The following is a 21,308-nucleotide window of genomic DNA, read 5'->3' on the forward strand; positions in this document are numbered from 1 at the left end:
ATCATCCTGCTGAAATGTAGGGTTTCGCAGGGATCGAATGAAGGGTAGAGGCACGTGTCGTAACACATCTGAAATGTAACGTCCACTGTTCAAAGTGCCGTCAATACGAACAAGAGGTGACCGAGACGAGTAACCAATGGCACCCCATAGCATCACACCGGCTGATACGCCAGTATGGCGATGATGAATACACGCTTCCAATTTGTGTTCACGCGATGTCGCCAAACACGGATGTGACCATCATCACGCTGTAAACAGAACCTGGATTCATCCGAAAAAATGACGTTTTGCCATTCGTGCACCCAGGTTCGACGTTGAGTACATCATCGCAGGCGCTCCTGTCTGTGATGCAGCGTCAAGGGTAACCGCAGCTGTGGTGTCCAAGCTGATAATCCATGCTGCTGCAAATGTTGAACTATTCGTACAAATGGTTGTTGTCTTGCAAACGTCCCCATCTGTTGACTCAGCTATCGAGACGTGGCTGCATGATCCGTTACAGCCATGCGGATAAGATGCCTGTCATCTCGACTGCTAGTGATACGAGGCCGTTGGGATCTTGCACGGCGTTCCGTATTACCCTTCTGAATCCACCGATTCCATATTCTGCTAACAGTCATCGAGCATCAATGACGCGATACGATAAACCTCAATCGCTATAGGCTACAATTCGACCTTCATCAAAGTCGGAAACGTGATGGTACGCGTTTCTCCTCCTTACACGAGGCATCACAACAACGTTTCACCAGGCAACGCCGGTCAACTGCTATTTGTGTATGAGAACTCGGTTGGAAAGTTTCCTCATGTCAGCACGTTGTAGGTGTCGCCACCGGTGCCAACCGTGTGTGAATGCTCTGAAAAACTAATCATTTTCATATCAATATCTTCTTCCTGTCGGTTAAATTTGCCGTCTGTAGCACGTCATCTTCGTGGTGTAGCAATTTTAATGGCCAGTAGTGTACAACAGGAAGGAAATTTTGGTAACAGTAATAAATCAAAACCTTAACAACAGTTGCGATAACTGAAGAAAACTTCACAAGCCAAGAGCGCCAAAACAATGTTTTATTGGATGACCGGCTTCGAAAGAGCTACGCCGTCACTAACGGATCTTGTGCTTTAAAATTGGCGCTGCACTCTTTTGCCTGTCGTGAAGCAGGCAGAACTGTTTCAGAGATATTTTTCAGTGCATCGAATTCGTGTTACTGTTTTTGTACTCAGCAGTAATTAAAAAATTAACTCGGTCCTTTTGGTTGTCTTTCATAACCACAGGATCACGGCAGTGATGAAATGGACCTCTGGATCTGTAGCCCTGGAGAACGAATGACCACAAGATAAGTAATGTATATCCACTCGAATTGTCGATTTGGGATTCTACATTCTTATCATGCAATACAGGATTTCACAGTCCATATCTCGCTCATTGGCAATTCTTGTTTAGGCATTAGGTCATAGATCGAGACTCATTTCTCTGCCTAGAATTTGGTCCGGAAGTGCTGAAGATAATCATCAGAGACTATTAAAACTCAGAAAAAAATATCGAACTCAAACGGTTTCACGAAGGCGAATTGTTTACACGAATCTGTAAAACAACGGTTGGGTGTGACTTTATCAGACCCTTGCCTCCTAAGATCGCGGAGCTGTGCAGACGTGTGTTATGGGGTAACAGTGGGGAAGCGTTGGCGCTAATTGCTTGATTTCATGCTAAGGCCCACAATGGCTTTGATTTCAACGCTTCTTCAGAAAGCTTCCTCCAAGCTATGCGGGAGAGATTTTGGGAAGTTTAGAAGGTAGGCGACAAGATACTGCCGTAATTGAATCTGTGAGGAATGGTCATGAGTCGTGCTTGGGTAGCTCAGATGGTTGTGCACTTGCTCGCGAAAGGCGAAGGTCCCGAGTTCGAGAATATGCCATGAAGTTTCAACGCTTCTTCTTTTTTCTTTAAGATGTATCGTTCGTTTTTTATTCTAACAACCTGTATGTATACCATAGCATAGTAATGGTAAAACCACAGTATCGGAGGAACTAATTGGATGGTTCCCTGGTCACTGCTAATGCCACTTTATCTGTGTTGCTCAGATGACAATCTCTCTTGTGCTTTTTAATTCTGGGAAACAGGGATAATTCGGTAGCACAATATCATGCACTACGAACAGGAAACATCAAGGTCATTTCTATGACACAATGGTATTATCAAGTTACAGTCATTCTTATACTACGATGTACAGGCTGCCGAAATTTAAAAGTAGTGTGGTGTACTGAGATACGACACAAGAAAAGTTTGCAACAGTTGGTAACAGCAATTCCGTCGACGTCCGTCGGCAGCAGAAACATCGCTGTTGGACCACTTTTTTCGCTTTGTAGTAGATGGCACTGTAATAGTCTCAAACGTATAAGTATGTGGTATCACGTAACACTCCGCCAGTATGGACGGTATTTGCTTAGTGATACATTACATGTGTTAAAAATGGATCGTTTACCAATTGCGGAAAAGGTCGATATCGTGTTGATGTATGGCTATTGTGATCAAAATACCCAATGAGTGTGTGCTATGTATGCTGCTCGGTATCCTGGAAGACATCATCCAAGTATCCGGACCGTTCGCCTGATAGTTACGTTATTTAAGGAAACAGGAAGTATTCAGCCACAAGTGAAACGTCAACCACGACCTGCAACAAATGATGATGCCCAAGTAGGTGTTTTAGCTGCTGTCGCGGCTAATCCGCACATCAGTAGCAGGCAAATTGCGCGAGAATAGGGAATCTCAAAAACGTCGGTGCTGAGAATGCTACATCAACATCAATTGCACCCGTACCATATTTCTACGCACCAGGAATTGCATGGCGATGACTTTGAACATCGTGTACAATTCTGCCACTGAGCACAAGAGAAATTACGGACGATGACAACTTTTTTGCACGCGTTCTATTTAGCGACGAAGCGTCATTCACCAACAGCGGTAACGTAAACCGGCATAATATGCACTATTGGGCAACGGAATATTCACGATGGCTGCGACAAGTGGAACATCAGCGACCTTGGCGGGTTAATGTATGGTGCGGCATTATGAGAGGGAGGATAATTGGCCCCCATTTTATCGATGGCAATCTAAATAGTTCTATGTATGCTGATTTCCTACGTAATGTGCTACCGATGTTACTATAACATGTTTCACTGCATCACAGAAGGGCGATGTACTTCCAACATGATGGATGTCCGGCACAGAGCTCGCGTGCGGTTGAAGCGGTATTGAATAGCATATTTCATGACAGGTGGATTGGTCGTCGAAGCACCATACCGTGGCCCGCAAGTTCATCGGATCTGACGTCCCCGGATTTCTTTCTGTGGGGAAAGTTGAAGGATATTTGCCATTGTGATCCACCGACAACGCCTGACAACATGTGTCAGCGCATTGTCAATGCATGTGCGAACATTACGGAAGGCGAACTGCCCGTATCTCGTGGTCGTGCGGTAGCGTTCTCGCTTCCCACGCCCGGGTTCTCCAGTTCGATTCCCGGCGGGGTCAGGGATTTTCTCTGCCTCGTGATGGCTGGGTGTTGTGTGATATCCTTAGGTTACCTAAAGTTCACAAAGGTACATGTATCACATTGGAACAACCGAAATAAAATGTTCAAACGTACCTGCGTTCCGTATTTTAAAACCTATCTGTTACCGACTGTTCGTCTAAAATTGTGAGCGATATGTTTGTGACTATTACAGCGCCATCTACCACAAAGCGAAAAAAGTGGTCAACTAAAACATTCATATTTCTTTACGTACTACACAAATATGTAATAAATAATGGGGGTTCCTATTTTTAAAAAACGCAGTAGATATTCGTTAGACCTATGGCAGCTCCATTTAGTGGGGCAACCATAGCGCGATCTGGTTTCCCCCTTCAAGCTAGACGAGTTTCGTTCTTTGCAGTTTTTTCGTTAGACGCTTCTTTCGTAAGATATTTGGCCCGGTCACTATGAATGGACCACCCTGTATATTTCACTATTCCCTAGTCTCTGTTACTTTCTTTGTGTGTGAACTGCCCTAGGACCTACGCATCCGCTCTACCACGACACATTTATTAGGCATGTTAGCGGCACCATAATGCTCATCAAAGTGGACGTCCCCAGTCCACCACACATACAAAAACAGTTTTTACAGAAATGGACAAGGGCTGAAATTAGACAGGTTGTGTGCCTCAGAGCTAAACAAAGCATCCCCATTACAGGTTCCATAACACACGTCAGCGAGCCTCTGCGACCTTGGGCAGCGGTCTGATGACGTCACAAACCGCCTGTTGCGTAGAGACGTGAAAACAGTTTCGCTTGCTGAGCTTGTTTACGTTTTAAACTGCTTTCTTTCTTTCTTTCTTTCGCTACCGCCTTTATCCTGCATGGTGCGCAGGGTAGGCAGGGTTAAGTAAGGATTTGGCATGGTTAATTGTAAGGGGTGGCCGGATGCCCTTCCTGCTGCCACCCCATACCCCCCGGGACGGATTTAGTATACCCGAGCTGTCGGCAGCTAGTGTAAGTTGTGGAATAATGTGAATGTGTTTCAAATGTCTGCGAGTCGTGTAACTGAGGCGGGACTTGGGGACCAGCCCGGTATTCACCTAGTAAGGTGGGAAAAACCGCCTAAAAACCACATAGGACATTTTGCGTTATTATTTGGGACGGTTAGTAGTGGAATTTCAGATAAACTAAAAGCAAATCTCTGTTCGTAGGAGGGAGATCCCGACATGTAGCAGAGTGGCAGTCAGTTGTGCGAGATGAGAGTTACCTTTTTGCGGCGGCGCGCGTCCTCGGCGGGCGACGAGGCGTACAGGTCGGCGATGCCGAGCAGGCAGTCGTCGCAGCGGCAGACGTCGGGCCCGGCGGCCGAGCTGGAGGACAGCGAGCTGGTGGCCGAGTCCGTGGAGTCCATCCGCCTCAGCAGGCCGCCGCCGGCCCCGGGCGCCGAGGCGCGCTCCATCTTGGCCAGCAGCAGGGACTCCATGAGGGAGCGCGGCCTGCTGGAGCCGTGCAGGGGCGACGGGCAGCGGGGGCCGCCGGGCCAGTCGCCGGGAGGCGGCGGCGAGTCCGGGGATTCCTCCGCCCCCGGGGGCGGCATCGTCAGCGCCACAGCCGCGCGCGTACGGCACGCGGGGGGCTCGCCCCGCCGGACGACCTCCGGGGACCCAGCAGACGCGAAACCCCCGGAACCATCCGCCGCTTTTGTATCGGACGGGGGCTCCGCCACTGGTGGTCCCTCTTCCCTGATTCGCCTCTGAGGCGCCTGGGCAGAGCGCTGACCCCTCCCTGCTCCGATTGTCCCAGAAGAAATCTTCCTGCCGCTTCGCACCTGCCCGACGAACGGCGCACTTCCCCGTCCGTCACCTCCGGTCGCGGCGTCTGCCCGGTCCTCTGCGAACCCCGTTCCACCAGCGTACGCCAGAGTTTGGCGGCGGGCAGAGAGCCTGACCGGAGGCTTCTGAGAGCAGACCTCGGAGTAGGTCCGTTGCATCGGCCCGGCACTGAACCTCCTCAGAGGCTGTGGTCTCCCACTTTTTGGTGCAATCGGCGGCAGCCTCCTTTCCTTCCTCGACGTCGCCTCAGATCCGGCACCCGATGGCGGAGCTGTCGGGGCACTCTGCTTTCTCCTGCTAGTTATCGCATCTTTGTTGCCACCTGACTGATCGATGGTCATCACTGGTCTATCCCTCTCTGACGAACATTCTTCAGCACTCGTGGAGCCGAGCTCTGGTCGTTCCTCGTCTGATGCTGCGTGCCTTCTCTGTCGCCCCATTGCTTCTGTTGTGTCTTCCTGTCCGACCTTATTTCCCGCATTCTCTCCAGAACTCGAAACACCACTGGGTCCACACAAAGGTTCATCAGAAGCACTCCAGCCGACAGGTGGGGACAAAGTCGAAGCAGTATCATCTGTCGATAACCGCCGATCGACTGCCAGCAGCAATTCGCCCCCACTGCTTGACCTCCATGACGTCTTGGGCCTACTACTGGATAGCTCAGACGAAGTCACCGATGCACTCATGAAGCCACTTGTTGTAGATTCATCTGAGGCACACCACCCTCCAGGCAAAGACGCACCGCAGTCTTGGTCCAGACTATGAAAGAAACGTCCTGGCATAGTATGTAGTAGTGGATTCACCATGCGACTACCGACTTCTTCGAGAAATCCCCAGTCTTTGGGTGATGTCATGGGAATTGAATCATCCAGCGATGTTCGGTGTTGTAGGTCTACAGTGAGGCCAGAGCAGTCAGAAGCTCCGTCATCGGTACTAGAGAAGTCTGACGGAGTTAACAGAAGCCCGCCATAGTGTTCACTTCCCAGTTCGAGGCTGCCCCGACTGGATCTAGAAGATGCAGTAACTGAAGATGTCATCGCAGGTTCTGAAGAGATGGAACTTCTAGTAGACAGGCTATCGACATCACCCATGGTGCGTGAAGAGAGTAAGGGTTCTGACGAAATGGAACTCCTGGTGGATACGCTGTCTGTGTCCCCTGTCATTCGGGAGTCACGCCTCGAAAGCAATGGGGACACAATCGGTGTGTCTTCACCACTGTCTGCCTGCCAGCCGCTAAAGGAAGGCGATATCCTGTGAGGGGCCATCCTGCCAGATTCTTCTTCAGAGCACTTCCTCTCCCTTCCAGTGATCACTGCCCAGTCCTCTAGTTCTTCTGACGGACCAGTAGTATCTTCATGTATTATTACTTCGACTTGAGGGGAGACTAGGTTCCTGTTGGAGTCAGCTTCCTCCTCCATCAGTGTCGCGAGTGATATAGAATGATCTTTCGCTTTAGTTTCAACGTTTAATTTCGGGAGAACGATTCCACTGCGTTTCTCGCTCGTGGACTGCTCTGCTTCTTTTCCGAGCGGCCTGCTTTGGGTTAAGGGACTCTTCGATACATTCAGCACATCTCTCTCAGCAAAATCTTGCTTTTTATCTAATAATTTAGTTTTAGTGCCACAAATTCCCTGTGACTGCAGTGGTAATTTGGTTTCACTGTCTTGGGAATGGATTTGAGACTTTTGGCCCAAATTTATACCAGCGAGATGCTGAGCCAGATGTCTAGCATCAGACTTGGCCACCAGATCATCTGATTCGTCTCCTTCGGATACGATCGCAGATACTTGACCTCTAATTCTGCCAGTCGTATCGTCTGGGCCCCTTTCAGCAATATCCCGAGGCTGTAGCTCGCATCTGGGAGTACTGGTCAGCTCCTCATCGTCTTCCGAAGCTGCCACGAGCAGACCTTTTGGCGAACGCAAACGCGCTGCGGACATGTCGGCAGATTCGCCAGCAGCTCCGCCCTGTCGGTCGTCTTGGGAACTACCGCGTCCGGATCTGCCCGGCGCAGGTGGCCTACGAATGTCTGACGTCATAACTTGTGTGACGCCACTTATCGCATCTCATCCCAGGCTGAGTGATAATTCGAATACTTCCATTCTTGATGTTACATTCACTCGTGAGTCTGTTTAGTCGATTTCTCGGAAGGAGGGAGGGGGGGATACGTAAAAAATTTGGAAAAAGTTACCTGTTTACGAGAATAAATGCTGCCATTTTTGACGTTTTACGATATGATACAAAGTTTGAGTTCTGCATTAGGTCAAACGTCAGTGTTGGCACGACTCACTAAAACAGCTTCAACTCTTCTGGTAAGTACTGTATTTCATGCACTTAGTAGCCTTTGCAGGTCTGTTTGATGTTGAAGTTACTTCAGTTTCCTTTTCAGTAAGTTAGCTTTTGATCCCAAATGCTGGAAACGAATTTTATTCTCCCACAGTCAACAGTCAAAGTGTTGAGTCAATTAATGCTTCACAAATAGAACATGAACATATTACGTGAATGGTCTTAAGGAAAGAGGAACTGAACAATTTTTCTATATGTACTCTGTTGTATCTGAATTTACTCGCAGAAGTTATGGAAATTTAGTTAGCAGGTGACACTCCCACTGACTGTCGGAGAGGTCGCCTGGTTAATGCAGCACCAGCCATTAGTTTCTACTGACAAAGTAGTCTGCTCGAGTCCTTTCGGAACAGATGACACGATCAGGAGGAGAAATGATTGTCTTCTCACTCCAGCGCGGCCGCGTCTCGTAGTCGCACTCGGCTCCCGAAGACGAACGATCGGTGGGCCCCCGACGTTTAGACCGCACCTCACGAATGTCCTTTCTCAGCCGAATCTTCTCAGGCAGCTGCTGACAATTCCGCCTGAGCACAAAAGACATGAATAAACTCGGTATGTACTCGAGAAGGTAAGCACTTATTCTCTAAGATATACTACGTACGAGCGAAGTAAATGTAATTCGATTTGCAGCACAAACAAAAACTGCAAATCTGATCGCCGTACGGAGAAAAAAAGTCTCTGTTCCCGAGCGTTAAAACTGCTTTTGCCACTTCTTCCTGTCAATGTGTGCCGTTTTAAAGTAATCCACAGTACTTCACTGAGATTCTGTTGGCGAGTAACGTTCCTGATTTCTAAGATCCTGAACGGTCTCCATGCAGTCTCACTCTGCGAAATCGTATAAAATATCTGATGAGGTACACCACCGGAATAAAGATTTACTCGAAAAGCAGGTTAAGGCAAGTAACTATTATCAACATTTGCGTTTCATCCTCCTGTGGCGCATGAACGTCGCCTCTCATACTATTTCAACGTGGTACTAATTAATCCTGAGTACAAAATAAGAAAGCTGCGAAAAAGATTTTCGCTAAGATGTCCTGTTAAACAGGTATAGAACAATTGTTTGCACTACTGACACTTGTGGACAAGGACCCTCAAGTACCAGAAGAACACGTTCACTTTTTAAAGGCATACTTATACTACTGATCCGCTAAATATCACATATTCAATTTCCGTATCAGTTTCTGCAATCTTGTAGGTCCTGGACGAATATATGTTTAAAACTATAATGCAGTTTCTAAATTTAGAGACTATAGTGTAAAGCACCTCACAGGTAAATGAAAGAGAAGGAAAAAGTTTGACAAGAAACTGCAAAGCTCGCCGAAAGTAAATTTCTATTTTTGTAACTTGTAAAGGGTTGTGAGCAGAAATTACTAACTCAAAACTGTATTAAATGGTCAGCATGTAACCAAATTTACATATTAATGTGTACTGTTAGTGTAAAGTAACACGTTCTGTATCATTACGATTAATAGTGCAGATGAAACTTCGTGGCAGATTAAAACTGTGTGCCGGACCGAGACTCGAACTCGGGACCTTTGTCTTTCGCGGGCAAGTGCTCTGCCATCTGAGCTATCCAAGTACGACTCACGCCCGGTACTCACAGCTTTACTCCTGCCAGTACCTCGTCTCCTACCTTCCAAACTTTACAGAAGCTCTCCTGCGACCCTTGCCGAACTAGCACTCTTGAAAGAAAGGATTTTGCGGAGACATAGTTCATCCACAGCCTGGGGGATGTTTCCATTCAGGAATAGTAGAGATGATACATGGTACACGAAACTAAGTACGTAATGATGAACATGAAGTCCCGTAATGTGCTTACGGAAAAGCTGTAAGACACACGAAAGTTCTCACAGCTATCGGAAAGCGCAAGTTCTGTGCCGAAACCATAGTGGAAAAGGAAGCTGACGATGTGCTAGTACAGTTCATTCTGAAAAGTAAAACATCGTTTACAGGGCGTTACAAAATTTTTATTACCCACTTGTAGATGGAGTTAGTAGCCAATATACAGTATATATGTTTGCAGGTGGGATAGCCAGCCGCTAAATAAGTCTGAAAATTCATGATGAAATCTTCAGCTGTCATTTGTTTTGCACTGTTCGCTACTAGTTTCGGTCAGTGACCCTAATCAGTGGTCAATGGCATAAACTGCACGAATGTTACACCATAATTTGAACAAAACTTATTTGCTCTTTTAAGCCCCACATAGTACGTAAAACATTTCTCACAATAATAACTGTTTACGATAATTTTCATGACGAAGCAAATCCACATCGATACACACTTCACCATGTCAAGCAGCGAGTCCACATCGACAGTTAATGACACACTCTACTACGTCCATGGGGGCTTGCTTCTTGACAAAACTTATTTGTTTACGCGAAACGTTTTTAACAGGTCTTGAGGAGTGAATTACTCAATACAGAGTTTAGAGTACTGTTTACAAAAAAGTCGCACTGCTGTCCATATTCATGTAACCAACAAAGATACAAGAAAGATTGCTATTTGAGTTCACAGGGCGTTTCCGTAATACTCACGTGTTGACTAAACGTAATGGTAATAAATCTAGTAGCAGCAGACTATCAAGCAGCATATGTTTTCGAGCAACACAGCATTTATTTTCCCATTCATCTGCATTACTTTATAAAATGCATTTTAACCATCAGCTGTTTATTTGTCCCATTAGTCATCTATCGGTTTCGGTTATTAACCATCGACCAGGATGTAGGGTACAACAGATTAGTTAAAAGTCTCCCATATTCCTTTGAAGCTGAACAATATCGAAATTATTCAGTGAAATTCTGGCGTAATTTGTCTTAGGATACTCACGGTCATATAGCATGTCAAATATACACTACTGGCCATTAAAATTGCTACAACCACGAAGATGACGTGCTACAAACGTGAAATTTAATAGACAGGAAGAAGATGCTGTGATATGTAAATGATTAGCTTTTCAGAGCATTCAAACAAGGTTAGCGCCGGTGGCGACACCTACAACGTGCTGACATGAGGAGAGGTTCCAACCGATTTCTCATGCACAAACAGCAGTTGACGGGCGTTGCCTGGTGAAATGTTGTTTTGATGCCTCGTGTAAGGAAGAAAAATGTGTACCATAACGTTTCCGACTTTGATAAAGGTCGGATTGTAGCCTATCGCGATTGCGGTTTAACGTATCGCGACGTTGCTGCTCGCGTTGTCCAGATCCAATGACTGTTAGAAGAATATGGAATCGGTGGCTTGAGGAGGGTAATACGAAACGCCGTGCTGGATCCCAACGGCCTCTTATCACTAGTAGTCGAAATGACAGGCATCTTATTCGCATGGCTGTAACGGATCGTGCAGCCACCTCTCGATCCCTGAGTCAACAGATGGGGACGTTTCCGAGACAACAACCGTCTGCACGAACAGTTTGACGACGTTTGCAGCAGCATGGACTATCAGTTCGGAGACCATGGCTGCGTTTACCCATGCCGCTGTATCACAGATAGGAACGCCTGCGATGGTGTACTCAACGACGAACCTGGGTGCACGAATGGCAAAACGTCATTTCTTCGGATAAATCCAGGTTGTGTTTACAGCACCCTGATGGTCGCATCCGTGTTTGGCGACATCACGGTGAACGCACATTGGAAGCGTGTATACGTCATTGCCGTACTGGCGTATCACCCGGCGTGATGGTATGGGGTGCCAATGGTTACACGTCTCGGTCACCTCTTGTTCGCATTGACGGCACTTAGAACAGTGGACGTTACATTTCAGATGTGTTACGACCCGTGGCTCTACCCTTCATTCGATCCGTGCGAAACCCTACATACAGCACGATAATGCACGACAGCACGTTGCCGGTCCTTTACGGGCCTTTCTGGATACAGAAAATGTTCGACTGCTGCATTGGCCAACACATTCTCCAGATCTATCAACAACTTAAAACGTCTGGTTAATTATGGGTGAGCAACTGGCTCGTCACAATACGCCAGTCGCTACTCTTGATGAACTGTGGTATCGTGTTGAAGCTGCATGGGCAGCTGTACCTGTACACGCCATCCAAGCTCTGTTTTTCTCAATGCCCAGGCGTGTCAAGGCTGTTATTACGGCCAGAGGTGGTTGTTCTGGGTACTGATTTCTCAGGATCTATGCACCCAAACTGCGTTATAATCACATCTCAGTTCTAGTATAACATATTTGTCCAGTGAATACCCGTTTATCATCTGCATTTCTTCATGGTGTAGCAATTTTAATGGCCATTAATCGTGTGCTGACAAAGGTGGGAGAGGGAGAGAAGGGGTTACTGGTCAGTCTGCGCTCCAGAGCGGTACAGAGCAGAAGGCTGAAGGACAATTCACAGTGAAGGCATTTGATTGTTTTCTGCTATCCGAGCCAACCCTGGTACAGGCGTTTACTAGAAATGCAGGTGATGGGACTTGGTAGGGAACTCATTGCGGAGACTTTTGGACGAAGAGGGCTCAGAAACAGTTGTTTATTCCAGACAGGACTAACTAACACACTGGAGGCTAGGGTTAGAAAAAGCATGAATAACACTGTTACAACAGAAGCCAGTGCAGAAGGCCCAGGAGTGGATGCTAACGACAGCAGTAAACTCTAGCACCATCTTGAGGCAACAACTTAATTGCAAAACAAAACATACTGAATGTCACTCTGTTCACTGAGGCACTCCAAGTGAGAGAGCATACTTACGCGGTGCTGGAACGAGGCTGGAGTCGACGTACGCGGATTCGGCTCCCAGATCGTCTGACTGAGAACTCCGTCAAAATGCGGAATCTAGGGGTTTTAAAGAGTCGCTTGGGGGCACTATTTTTCCCACTTAAAGCCACCCAGCTAAACCCGTAGGTCTCTTGCAGGTTCCTGCCAATCAAGGTTTATTTAGGTCCCCTCTACTGCTCCTAAGACGGGGATTTTAATGCAGTTGCACTAAGTCCGTATTTGGTATCAACATTGTTCAGCTGAAATCTAAACGTAACTGCTCTGCCAAATAAGGCTTGCAACATTATTGTTATACGTCATTTAGCCCCGCCCCGGAGTAGGGACTGCTAGGTCAACAGTTTTTGGCGTTTTCGCTCTCTTTCTAACCCTTGTGAGTCTCCTGCGTTGCTGTTCTCAGGGCTGGTATCAAGCTGGCTTTATACGCTCGTACGTCCCTGTTGGTTACAAAGTTCTACGGTGGCAACCTATCACAGCGTCTAGACGACATATGAAGTTACATGTTAATTTCTTGAAGAGTAACTAACGCCCTGGGACCGCGACTGGTGGTATCTGCACTTTCGCAAGGCTCTCCCCTTACGGTTTACTTCATGCAACAATATCCCTCCTAGTTTCGTATGCCTTCAGCATCATCTCTGCTTCAGCGCACTGTCCTCCTTTTTTCACATCTTCAAGATACCAATACAGCAGCAAGGAATAATCAATATACACTCCTGGAAATTGAAATAAGAACACCGTGAATTCATTGTCCCAGGAAGGGGAAACTTTATTGACACATTCCTGGGGTCAGATACATCACATGATCACATTGACAGAACCACAGTCACATAGACACAGGCAACAGAGCATGCACAATGTCGGCACTAGTACAGTGTATATCCATATTTCGCAGCAATGCAGGCTGCTATTCTCCCATAGAGACGATCGTAGAGATGCTGGATGTAGTCCTGGGGAACGGCTTGCCATGCCATTTCCACCTGGCGCCTCAGTTGGACCAGCGTTCGTGCTGGACGTGCAGACCGCGTGAGACGACGCTTCATCCAGTCCCAAACATGCTCAATGGGGGACAGATCCGGAGATCTTGCTGGCCAGGCTAGTTGACTTACACCTTCTAGAGCACGTTGGGTGGCACGGGATACATGCGGACGTGCATTACCTGTTGAAACAGCAAGTTCCCTTGCCGGTCTAGGAATGGTAGAACGATGGGTTCGATGACGGTTTGGATGTACTGTGCACTATTCAGTGTCCCCTCGACGATCACCAGAGGTGTACGGCCAGTGTAGGAGATCGCTCCCCACACCATGATGCCGGGTGTTGGCCCTGTGTGCCTCGGTCGTATGCAGTCCTGATTGTGGCGCTCACCTGCACGGCGCCAAACACGCATACGACCATCATTGGCACCAAGGCAGAAACGTCTCTCATCGCTGAAGATGACACGTCTCCATTCGTCCCTCCATTCACGCCTGTCGCGACACCACTGGAGGCGGGCTGCACGATGTTGGGGCGTGAGCGGAAGACGGCCTAACGGTGTGCGGGACCGTAGCCCAGCTTCATGGAGACGGTTGCGAATCGTCCTCGCCGATACCCCAGGAGCAACAGTGTCCCTAATTTGCTGGGAAGTGGCGGTGCGGTCCCCTACGGCACTGCGTAGGATCCTACGGTCTTGGCGTGCATCCGTGCGTCGCTGCGGTCCGGTCCCAGGTCGACGGGCACGTGCACCTTCCGCCGACCACTGGCGACAACATCGATGTACTGTGGAGACGTCACGCCCCACGTGTTGAGCAATTCGGCGGTACGTCCACCCGGCCTCCCGCATGCCCACTATACGCCCTCGCTCAAAGTCCGTCAACTGCACATACGGTTCACGTCCACGCTGTCGCGGCATGCTACCAGTATTAAAGACTGCGATGGAGCTCCGTATGCCACGGCAAACTGACTGACACTGACGGCGGCGGTGCACAAATGCTGCGCAGCTAGCGCCATTCGACGGCCAACACCGCTGTTCCTGGGGTGTCCGCTGTGCCGTGCGTGTGATCATTGCTTGTACAGCCCTCTCTCAGTGTCCGGAGCAAGTATGGTTGGTCTGACACACCGGTGACAATGTGTTCTTTTTTCCATTTCCAGGAGTGTATTACATACAGACATCACAGGAGAAACAACCGGTAGATGACTAATGGGACAAATAAACAAGTGATGGTTAAAATACGTTTTATAAAATACGCTGTTGGTTATTATAATTGCCACACCAAGAAGAAATGCAGATAATAAACGGGTATTTATTTCACAAATACATTATACTACAACTGACATGTGGTTACATTTTCACGCAATTTGGGTGCATAGATCCAGCGAAACCAGTACCCAGAACAACCACCTCTGGCCGTAATAACGGCCTTGATACGCCTGGGCATTGAGACAAACAGAGCTTGGATGGCGTGTACAGGAACAGCTGCCAGTGCTGCTTCAACACGATACCACAGTTCATCAAGAGTATTGTGACAAGCCAGTTGCTTGCCCACCATTGACCAGACGTTTTCAATTGGTGAGAGATCTGGTGAATGTGCTGGCCAGGGCAGCAGTCGAACATTTTCTGTATCCAGAAAGGCCCGTACAGGACCTACAACATGCGGTCGTTGCAGGTACGCTTCCAATGTGCGTTCACCGCGAAGTCACCAAACATGGATGAAACCATCATGATGCTGCAAACAGAATCCTGATTCATCCGGAAAAATGACGTTTTGGCATTCGTGCCCCCAGGTCCGTCGTTGAGTACACCATCGCAGGCGCTCCTGTCTGCGATGCAGCATCAAGGGTAACCGCAGCCATCGTCTCCGAGCTGACAGTTCATGCTGCTGTAAACATCGAACTGTTCGTGCAGATGGTTGTTGTCTTGAAAACGTCCCCATCTGTTGACTCACTGATCGAGACGTAGCTGCACGATTCGCTACAGCCATGCGGATAGGATGCCTGTCATCTCGACTGCTAGTGATACGAGGCCATTGGGATCCAGCACGGCGTTCCGTATTACCCTTCTGAATCCACCGATTCCATATTCTGCTAACAGTCATTGGATCTCGACCAACGCGAGCAGCAATGTCACGATAAGATAAACCACAATCGCGATAGGCTACAATCCGACTTTTATCAAAGTCGGAAAAATTGGTGGTACGCATTTCTCCTCCTTACACGATGCATCAGAACATCGTTTCACCAGGCAACGCCGGTCAACTGCAGTCTGTGTGTGAGAAATCGGTTGGGAACTTTCCTCATGTCAGGACGTTGCAGTTGTTGCCACCGGCGCCAACCTTGTGTGAATGCTCTGAAAGCTAATCATTTGCATATCACAGCATCTTCTTCCTGTCGATTAAATTTCGTGTCTGTAGCCTGTCATCTTCGTGGTGTAGCAATTTTAATGGCCAGTAGTGTACTTTACGGCTGTTAAACCTCATCTTATGGAAAAATGACATCTACATTGTATTTATCTACACCGTTTATAGTGTCTTGAAATGGAATGAGTCTTTTTCGAAAAAACTTACAGATGCTCTCCACCGTTGATATAACCAAAAAGCCTTAGCAAACGATGTCAAGAGATACTCGCCGCCGAATCAGCCGAAGTGACAGAACCGAGTACTAATTCTTCTTTCGCGATACCCTGTACGTCTATATCTTTAATTAGTCGGAAGGTGCACGGTTTTAATTAGGCAGGTTTCTTAAAAAAGACATGTGAAATCCGTTTAGAACTTCCTTTTACACGATTCCCAGCCAAGGAAAAAGAAGAGAAATTTCATGTCCGCAGAAGTTCCATAATTTATAGCGGAGATCTTCTGTGTTTACGATTTTGTCTTCCTCGTTTCTTCCTTAATTAATACTTAGTTTTACGCTGGAGACGTGTCCAAGAACGTACAGCGTTGGCTATAAAAATAGCAATTAGTGAGTTTTACAAGCCGAGGCTGCGAAGAGCACGTAAGGGAGATGAGGGAGGAGATAAGAGAGCTGCTTCGTCGGTTTTGTAGACTGTGTGGGAGATACCTGCGGAATGCAGGCTCGCAACGCGCCGGTGCTTCTATCCCGTTGACAGCCGGGCTCTTCATGGGCAGAGGACCTTTGATATCGGGTAACCGGCCTATGCTCAGCCGGCCGTTAACAGGGAGAGATTTGGAGGCCTCTCTGAGAGAGTAACGTCGACAGCGACAACATAAACACCGCCGGAGGGGGAAACCTTAGAAAGCTGCGTCGTTGTCTCTCATTACACCGGAGATTCTCATAAATCTAGCCTGCGCGCTCAGATATCCCGTGACGTTTATGCGCAATCAGCGTCAACGGGACGCCGACGTGAGCCAGCAAAGTGGCAATAAAAGGATATGTGAAGAGGAGAAAAGAACTCTGTCTAAACCTGCCCTAAGAATTGTTTCGTCTCGCAGACGGCAGAGCCGGACTGGAAACAGACACGAGATTAATGACCCGTGCACATTACGGACTCCACTGCTGACGTTACCGTACCGTCACTCAATTGCTTTTGCGGTCTTCAGTCCGGAGACTTGTTTGATGCAACTCTCCAGTCTGGACTCTCTTCTGTAGTTCTCTAAATCTCTGCACAACTGTATGGACGCTGTTTACTATGGTGTTGCTACGAGGACTGTGAGAGTAATTAAACTGTTTGCACCCCGATTATAAAAGCAAGGCCTCCGGTTCAGATTGTATACCAGTCAGGTTCCGTTGACAGTATGCTGATAAAGTAGCTCCATATTTAGCAATTATATACAACCGCTCGTTCACAGACAGTTCCGCTCCTAAAGACTAGAAAATTGCTTTAGTCGCACCAATACCCAAGAAGGGAAATAGGAGTAATGGGCTGAATTACAGGGTCATATCACTAACGTCGATTTGCAGTAGGTTATTGGAACATACAGGCTGGTCCACTGATCGCGAGCGGGCCAAATATCTCATGAAATAAGCGTCAAACGAAAAAACTACAAAGAACGAAGCTTGTCTAGCTTGAAGGGGGAAACCAGATGGCGCTATGGTTGGCCCGCTACCTGGCGCTGCCATAGGTAAACGGATATCAACTCCGTTTTTAAAAAAAATACGAACCCCCATTTTTTATTACATATTCGGGTAGTACGTAAAGAAATACGGATGTTGTAGTTGAACCACTTTTTTCCCTATGTGATAGATAGCGCTGTAATAGTCACAGACATATGCGTAGCAATTTTAGAAGAACAGTCGGTAACATATAGGTTTTTTTAAATTAAAATACAGAACGTAGGTACGTTTGAACATTTTATTTCGTTTGTTCTAATGTGAGACAAGTACCTTTTTGAACTTATCATTTCTGAGAACGCTAGCTGTTACAGCGTGATTACCTGTAAATACCAGACTAATGCAATAAATGCTCAAAATGATGTCCGTCAACCTCAATGCATTTGGCAATACGTGTAACGACATTCCTCTCAAAAGTGAGTAGTTCGCCTTTCGTAACGTTCGCCATGCAATGATGCCGGCCGGGGTGGCCGAGCGGTTCTAGGCGCTACAGTCTGAAACCGCGCGACCGCTACGGTCGCAGGTTCGAATCCTGCCTCGTGCATGAATGTGTGTGATGTCCTTAAGTTAGTTAGCTGTAAGTAGTTCTAAGTTCTAGGGGACTGATGACCTCAGAAGTTAAGTCCCACAGTGCTCAGAACTATCTGAACCAACCATGCATTGGCAATGCGATGTAGCATGTTGTCAGACGTTGTCGGTGGATCACGACATATCCTTCAACTTTCCCCACAGAAAGAAATCCGCAGACGTCAGATCCGAAGAACGAGCGGGCCATGGTATGGGGCTTCGACGACCAATCCACCTGTCATGATATGCTATTCAATACCGCTTCAACCGCACGCGAGCTATGTGCCGGACATCCATCATGTTGGAAGTATATCGCCATTCTGTCATGCATCATTTAGATTGCCATCAATAAAGCTGGGGCCAAATTGTCCTTTCTCTTATAATGCCACACCATACATGAACCCGCCAAGGTCGCTGATGATCCACTTGTCGCAGCCATCGTGGATTTTCCGTTGTCCAATAGTGCATATTATGCCGTTTTACGTTACCGCTGTTGGTGAATGACGCTTCGTCGCTAAATAGAACGCGTGCAAAAAAGCTGTCATTGTCCCGTAATTCCTCTTGTGCCCAGTGGCTGAACTGTACAGGACGTTCAAAGTCGTCGGCATGCAATTCCTGGTGCGTAGAAATATGGTACGGGTGCAATCGATGTTGATGTAGCATTCTCAACACCGACGTTTTTGAGATTCCCGATTCTCGCGCAGTTTGTCTGCTACTGATGTGCGGATTAGCCGCGACACAGCTAAAACACCTACTTGGGCACAATCATTTGTCGTAGGTCGTGGTTGACGTTTCGCATGTGGCTGAACACTTCCGGTTTCCTTAAATAACGTAACTATCCGGCGAACGGTCCGGACACTTGGATGATGTCGTCCAGGATACCGAGCAGCATAGATAGCACACGCCCATGGGTCATTTTGATCACAATAGCCATAAATCAACACGATATCGACTTTTTCCGCAATTGGTAAACGGTCCATTTTAACACGGGTAATGTATCACGAAGCAAATACCGTCCGCACTGGCGGAATGTTACGTGATACCACGTACGTATACGTTTGTGACTGTTACAGCGCCATCTATCACAAAGCGAAAAAAGTGGTCCAACTGAAACATTCATATTTCGTTACGTACTACACGAATATGTAATAAAAATGGGGGTTCATATTTTTTTTTTAAACTCAGTTGATATCCGTTTGACCCATGGCAGCGCCATCTAGCGGGCCAACCATAGCGCCATCTTGTTTTCCCCTTCAAGCTAGACGAGTTTCGTTCTTTGAAGTTTTTCCGTTTGATGCTAATTTCGTGAAATATTTGGCCCGGTCACTATCAATGGACCACCCTGTATATAGCTTTCAGACTGGGTCTCAAGTAATTTTTTATAACAACATTTACCGTCCTCATTTTGAGACTGAATGCAAATAAAATGAGGTGGCATATTTAATTCTGAGACTTTCTCTGTAGTTCCATTCAATTATTCACTGTTCGTTGCTCGCCTGCTAGGATCTGCGTCCAACGCCGGAGAAAACCGTTGGGCAGTTCGCGAGGTCGTCAGAAGGCATGGGGAAGGCAAACCTCCGTTCCATCCAGCCAGGGAATAATGACATCTGATAGACATTTCCGCTGTGCCTTTGTCCTCAGTTACTTGCTGGATATATAATACTGTTTCTGTCTTCCTCTAATCTCTGTCTTCCTTTACACTTTTCGTGCTCTACAGCTCCCTCTAGTGCCATGGAAGTTATTCCCTGGTGTCTTAACAGATGTCTCACCACCCGGACCCTTCACGTAATCAGTGTTTTCCACATACTACTTTCCTCACCAGTTCTGCGGAGAACCTCCTCATTCCTTTCCTTATCAGTCCGCCTACTCTTCAACATTCTTCTGTAGCAGCAAATCCGATAGACTTCGATTCTCTTGTGTTGCGTTTTTTTCCCACAGTCCACGTCTCACTACCATACAATGCTGTGTTACAACCGTACATTCTCAGAAATTTCTTCACCAAATTACGACCTATGTTCTCTTGGCCAAGAATGCCCTTTTTTCCAGTGCTAGTCTGCTTTTTATGTCCTCCTTGCTCCTTGAGTCGTTGGTTGTTTTGCTACCTTGGTAGCTGAATTCCTTAACTTCATTTACTTCGCGATCCTCAATTCCGGTGTTGAGTTACTGGCTGTTCTCATTTCCGCAACTTCTCATTACATTCGTCTTTCTTAGATTTACTATCAGTCCGTATCCTGAACTCATTAGACTGTTCATTCCGTTCAACATATCCTGTAATTCTTCTTCACTTTCACCCCGGATAGCAATGTAATCAGCGAATCTTATCACTGACATCCTTTCCTCTTGAATTGTAATCCCACTCTTGAACGTTCCTTTATTTCTCTCATTGTGTCTTCGACGTATAGTTTGAAAATAGGAGCGTAAGACTACATCCGTGCCTTACCCCCCAAATCATATTATAATTAGTTAGGCCGTGGGGAAAGCGATCGCTAGATTGTCAGGGAATAAGTCCCATAGTGCTAGAGCAAGCTGTAGAGGGTAGAAACTCTAGGGGACGTTTGGCATCCCTTGGAAGCCTGTTTATTCACCTGATATGAATGTAATATTATGAGTCATTTTGTCGAGTCTGATAATATTTTGTAGCAAATATTGTAATATTTTCCATTAATTGCAAAGATAAAGAATACGACAGTTGAATACGTTCCATGAAAGCATGTAACTTCAAGTGTAATATATATACATAAGAGCCAAGTTGCTCGGCCCAGTTTGTTTTGTGTTTTTCACTTGTTTGTTCTTTCTCCCCTGTGGGTCGATGTATGTATAACTAGCTGTCTGTATGAGTTATTAGGTTACAATATATAGTTAATTGAAAGTATCTTATGTTTCCTTTCAATTATACCTCTCCCCACACGTGAAATTTAGTTAAAGGCAATAATAATATTGCTGTAGACTGCCCCTCTGACTTCGACTGTTCCAGTGTATTAACCAACGTTTCACTGTTTGCGAGCATCACTCGCAAAGGAAAATAATTTCAAGTGCTTTTATGAATTCTTACAGTCAGTTTTCAATATTAAAGTTAGTTAATGCTTTTGATTACGAAACCTATTCAGAAATTTAACACTGTAAGGCTTAGGTGAGGTTTCACCTCTGGGTTTAAAATATTTTCAGTTAATTCAAAGGATTAAAAGATAACTTAATTCTTAAAGAGATAAAGTTAAAGAAATTCTTTGCAATTATTTCAATAGTACTCAGGTGTTTGTAACGTTCTTTCTTTCAGTGTAACATTAATTTACTGGGAAAAGAAATC

General features: G+C 46.7%; 1 protein-coding gene across 1 annotated transcript in view; it reads right to left on the bottom strand.

Annotated features, from left to right (window-relative positions):
• Positions 1-4,746: 4,746 nt before the first annotated feature.
• The window catches only part of LOC126291499 (uncharacterized), a 430,162-nt gene continuing 413,600 nt past the window's right edge, over positions 4,747-21,308 (bottom strand). The window contains exon 2 of the mRNA XM_049985006.1: positions 4,747-8,202. Within this exon, the coding sequence (XP_049840963.1) occupies positions 4,747-7,374 (2,628 nt within the window). The 5' untranslated portion in view covers positions 7,375-8,202. The remainder of the gene's footprint in view (positions 8,203-21,308) is intronic.

This window comes from Schistocerca gregaria, chromosome 9, assembly GCF_023897955.1.
Source record: "Schistocerca gregaria isolate iqSchGreg1 chromosome 9, iqSchGreg1.2, whole genome shotgun sequence".
NCBI lineage: Eukaryota > Metazoa > Arthropoda > Insecta > Orthoptera > Acrididae > Schistocerca > Schistocerca gregaria.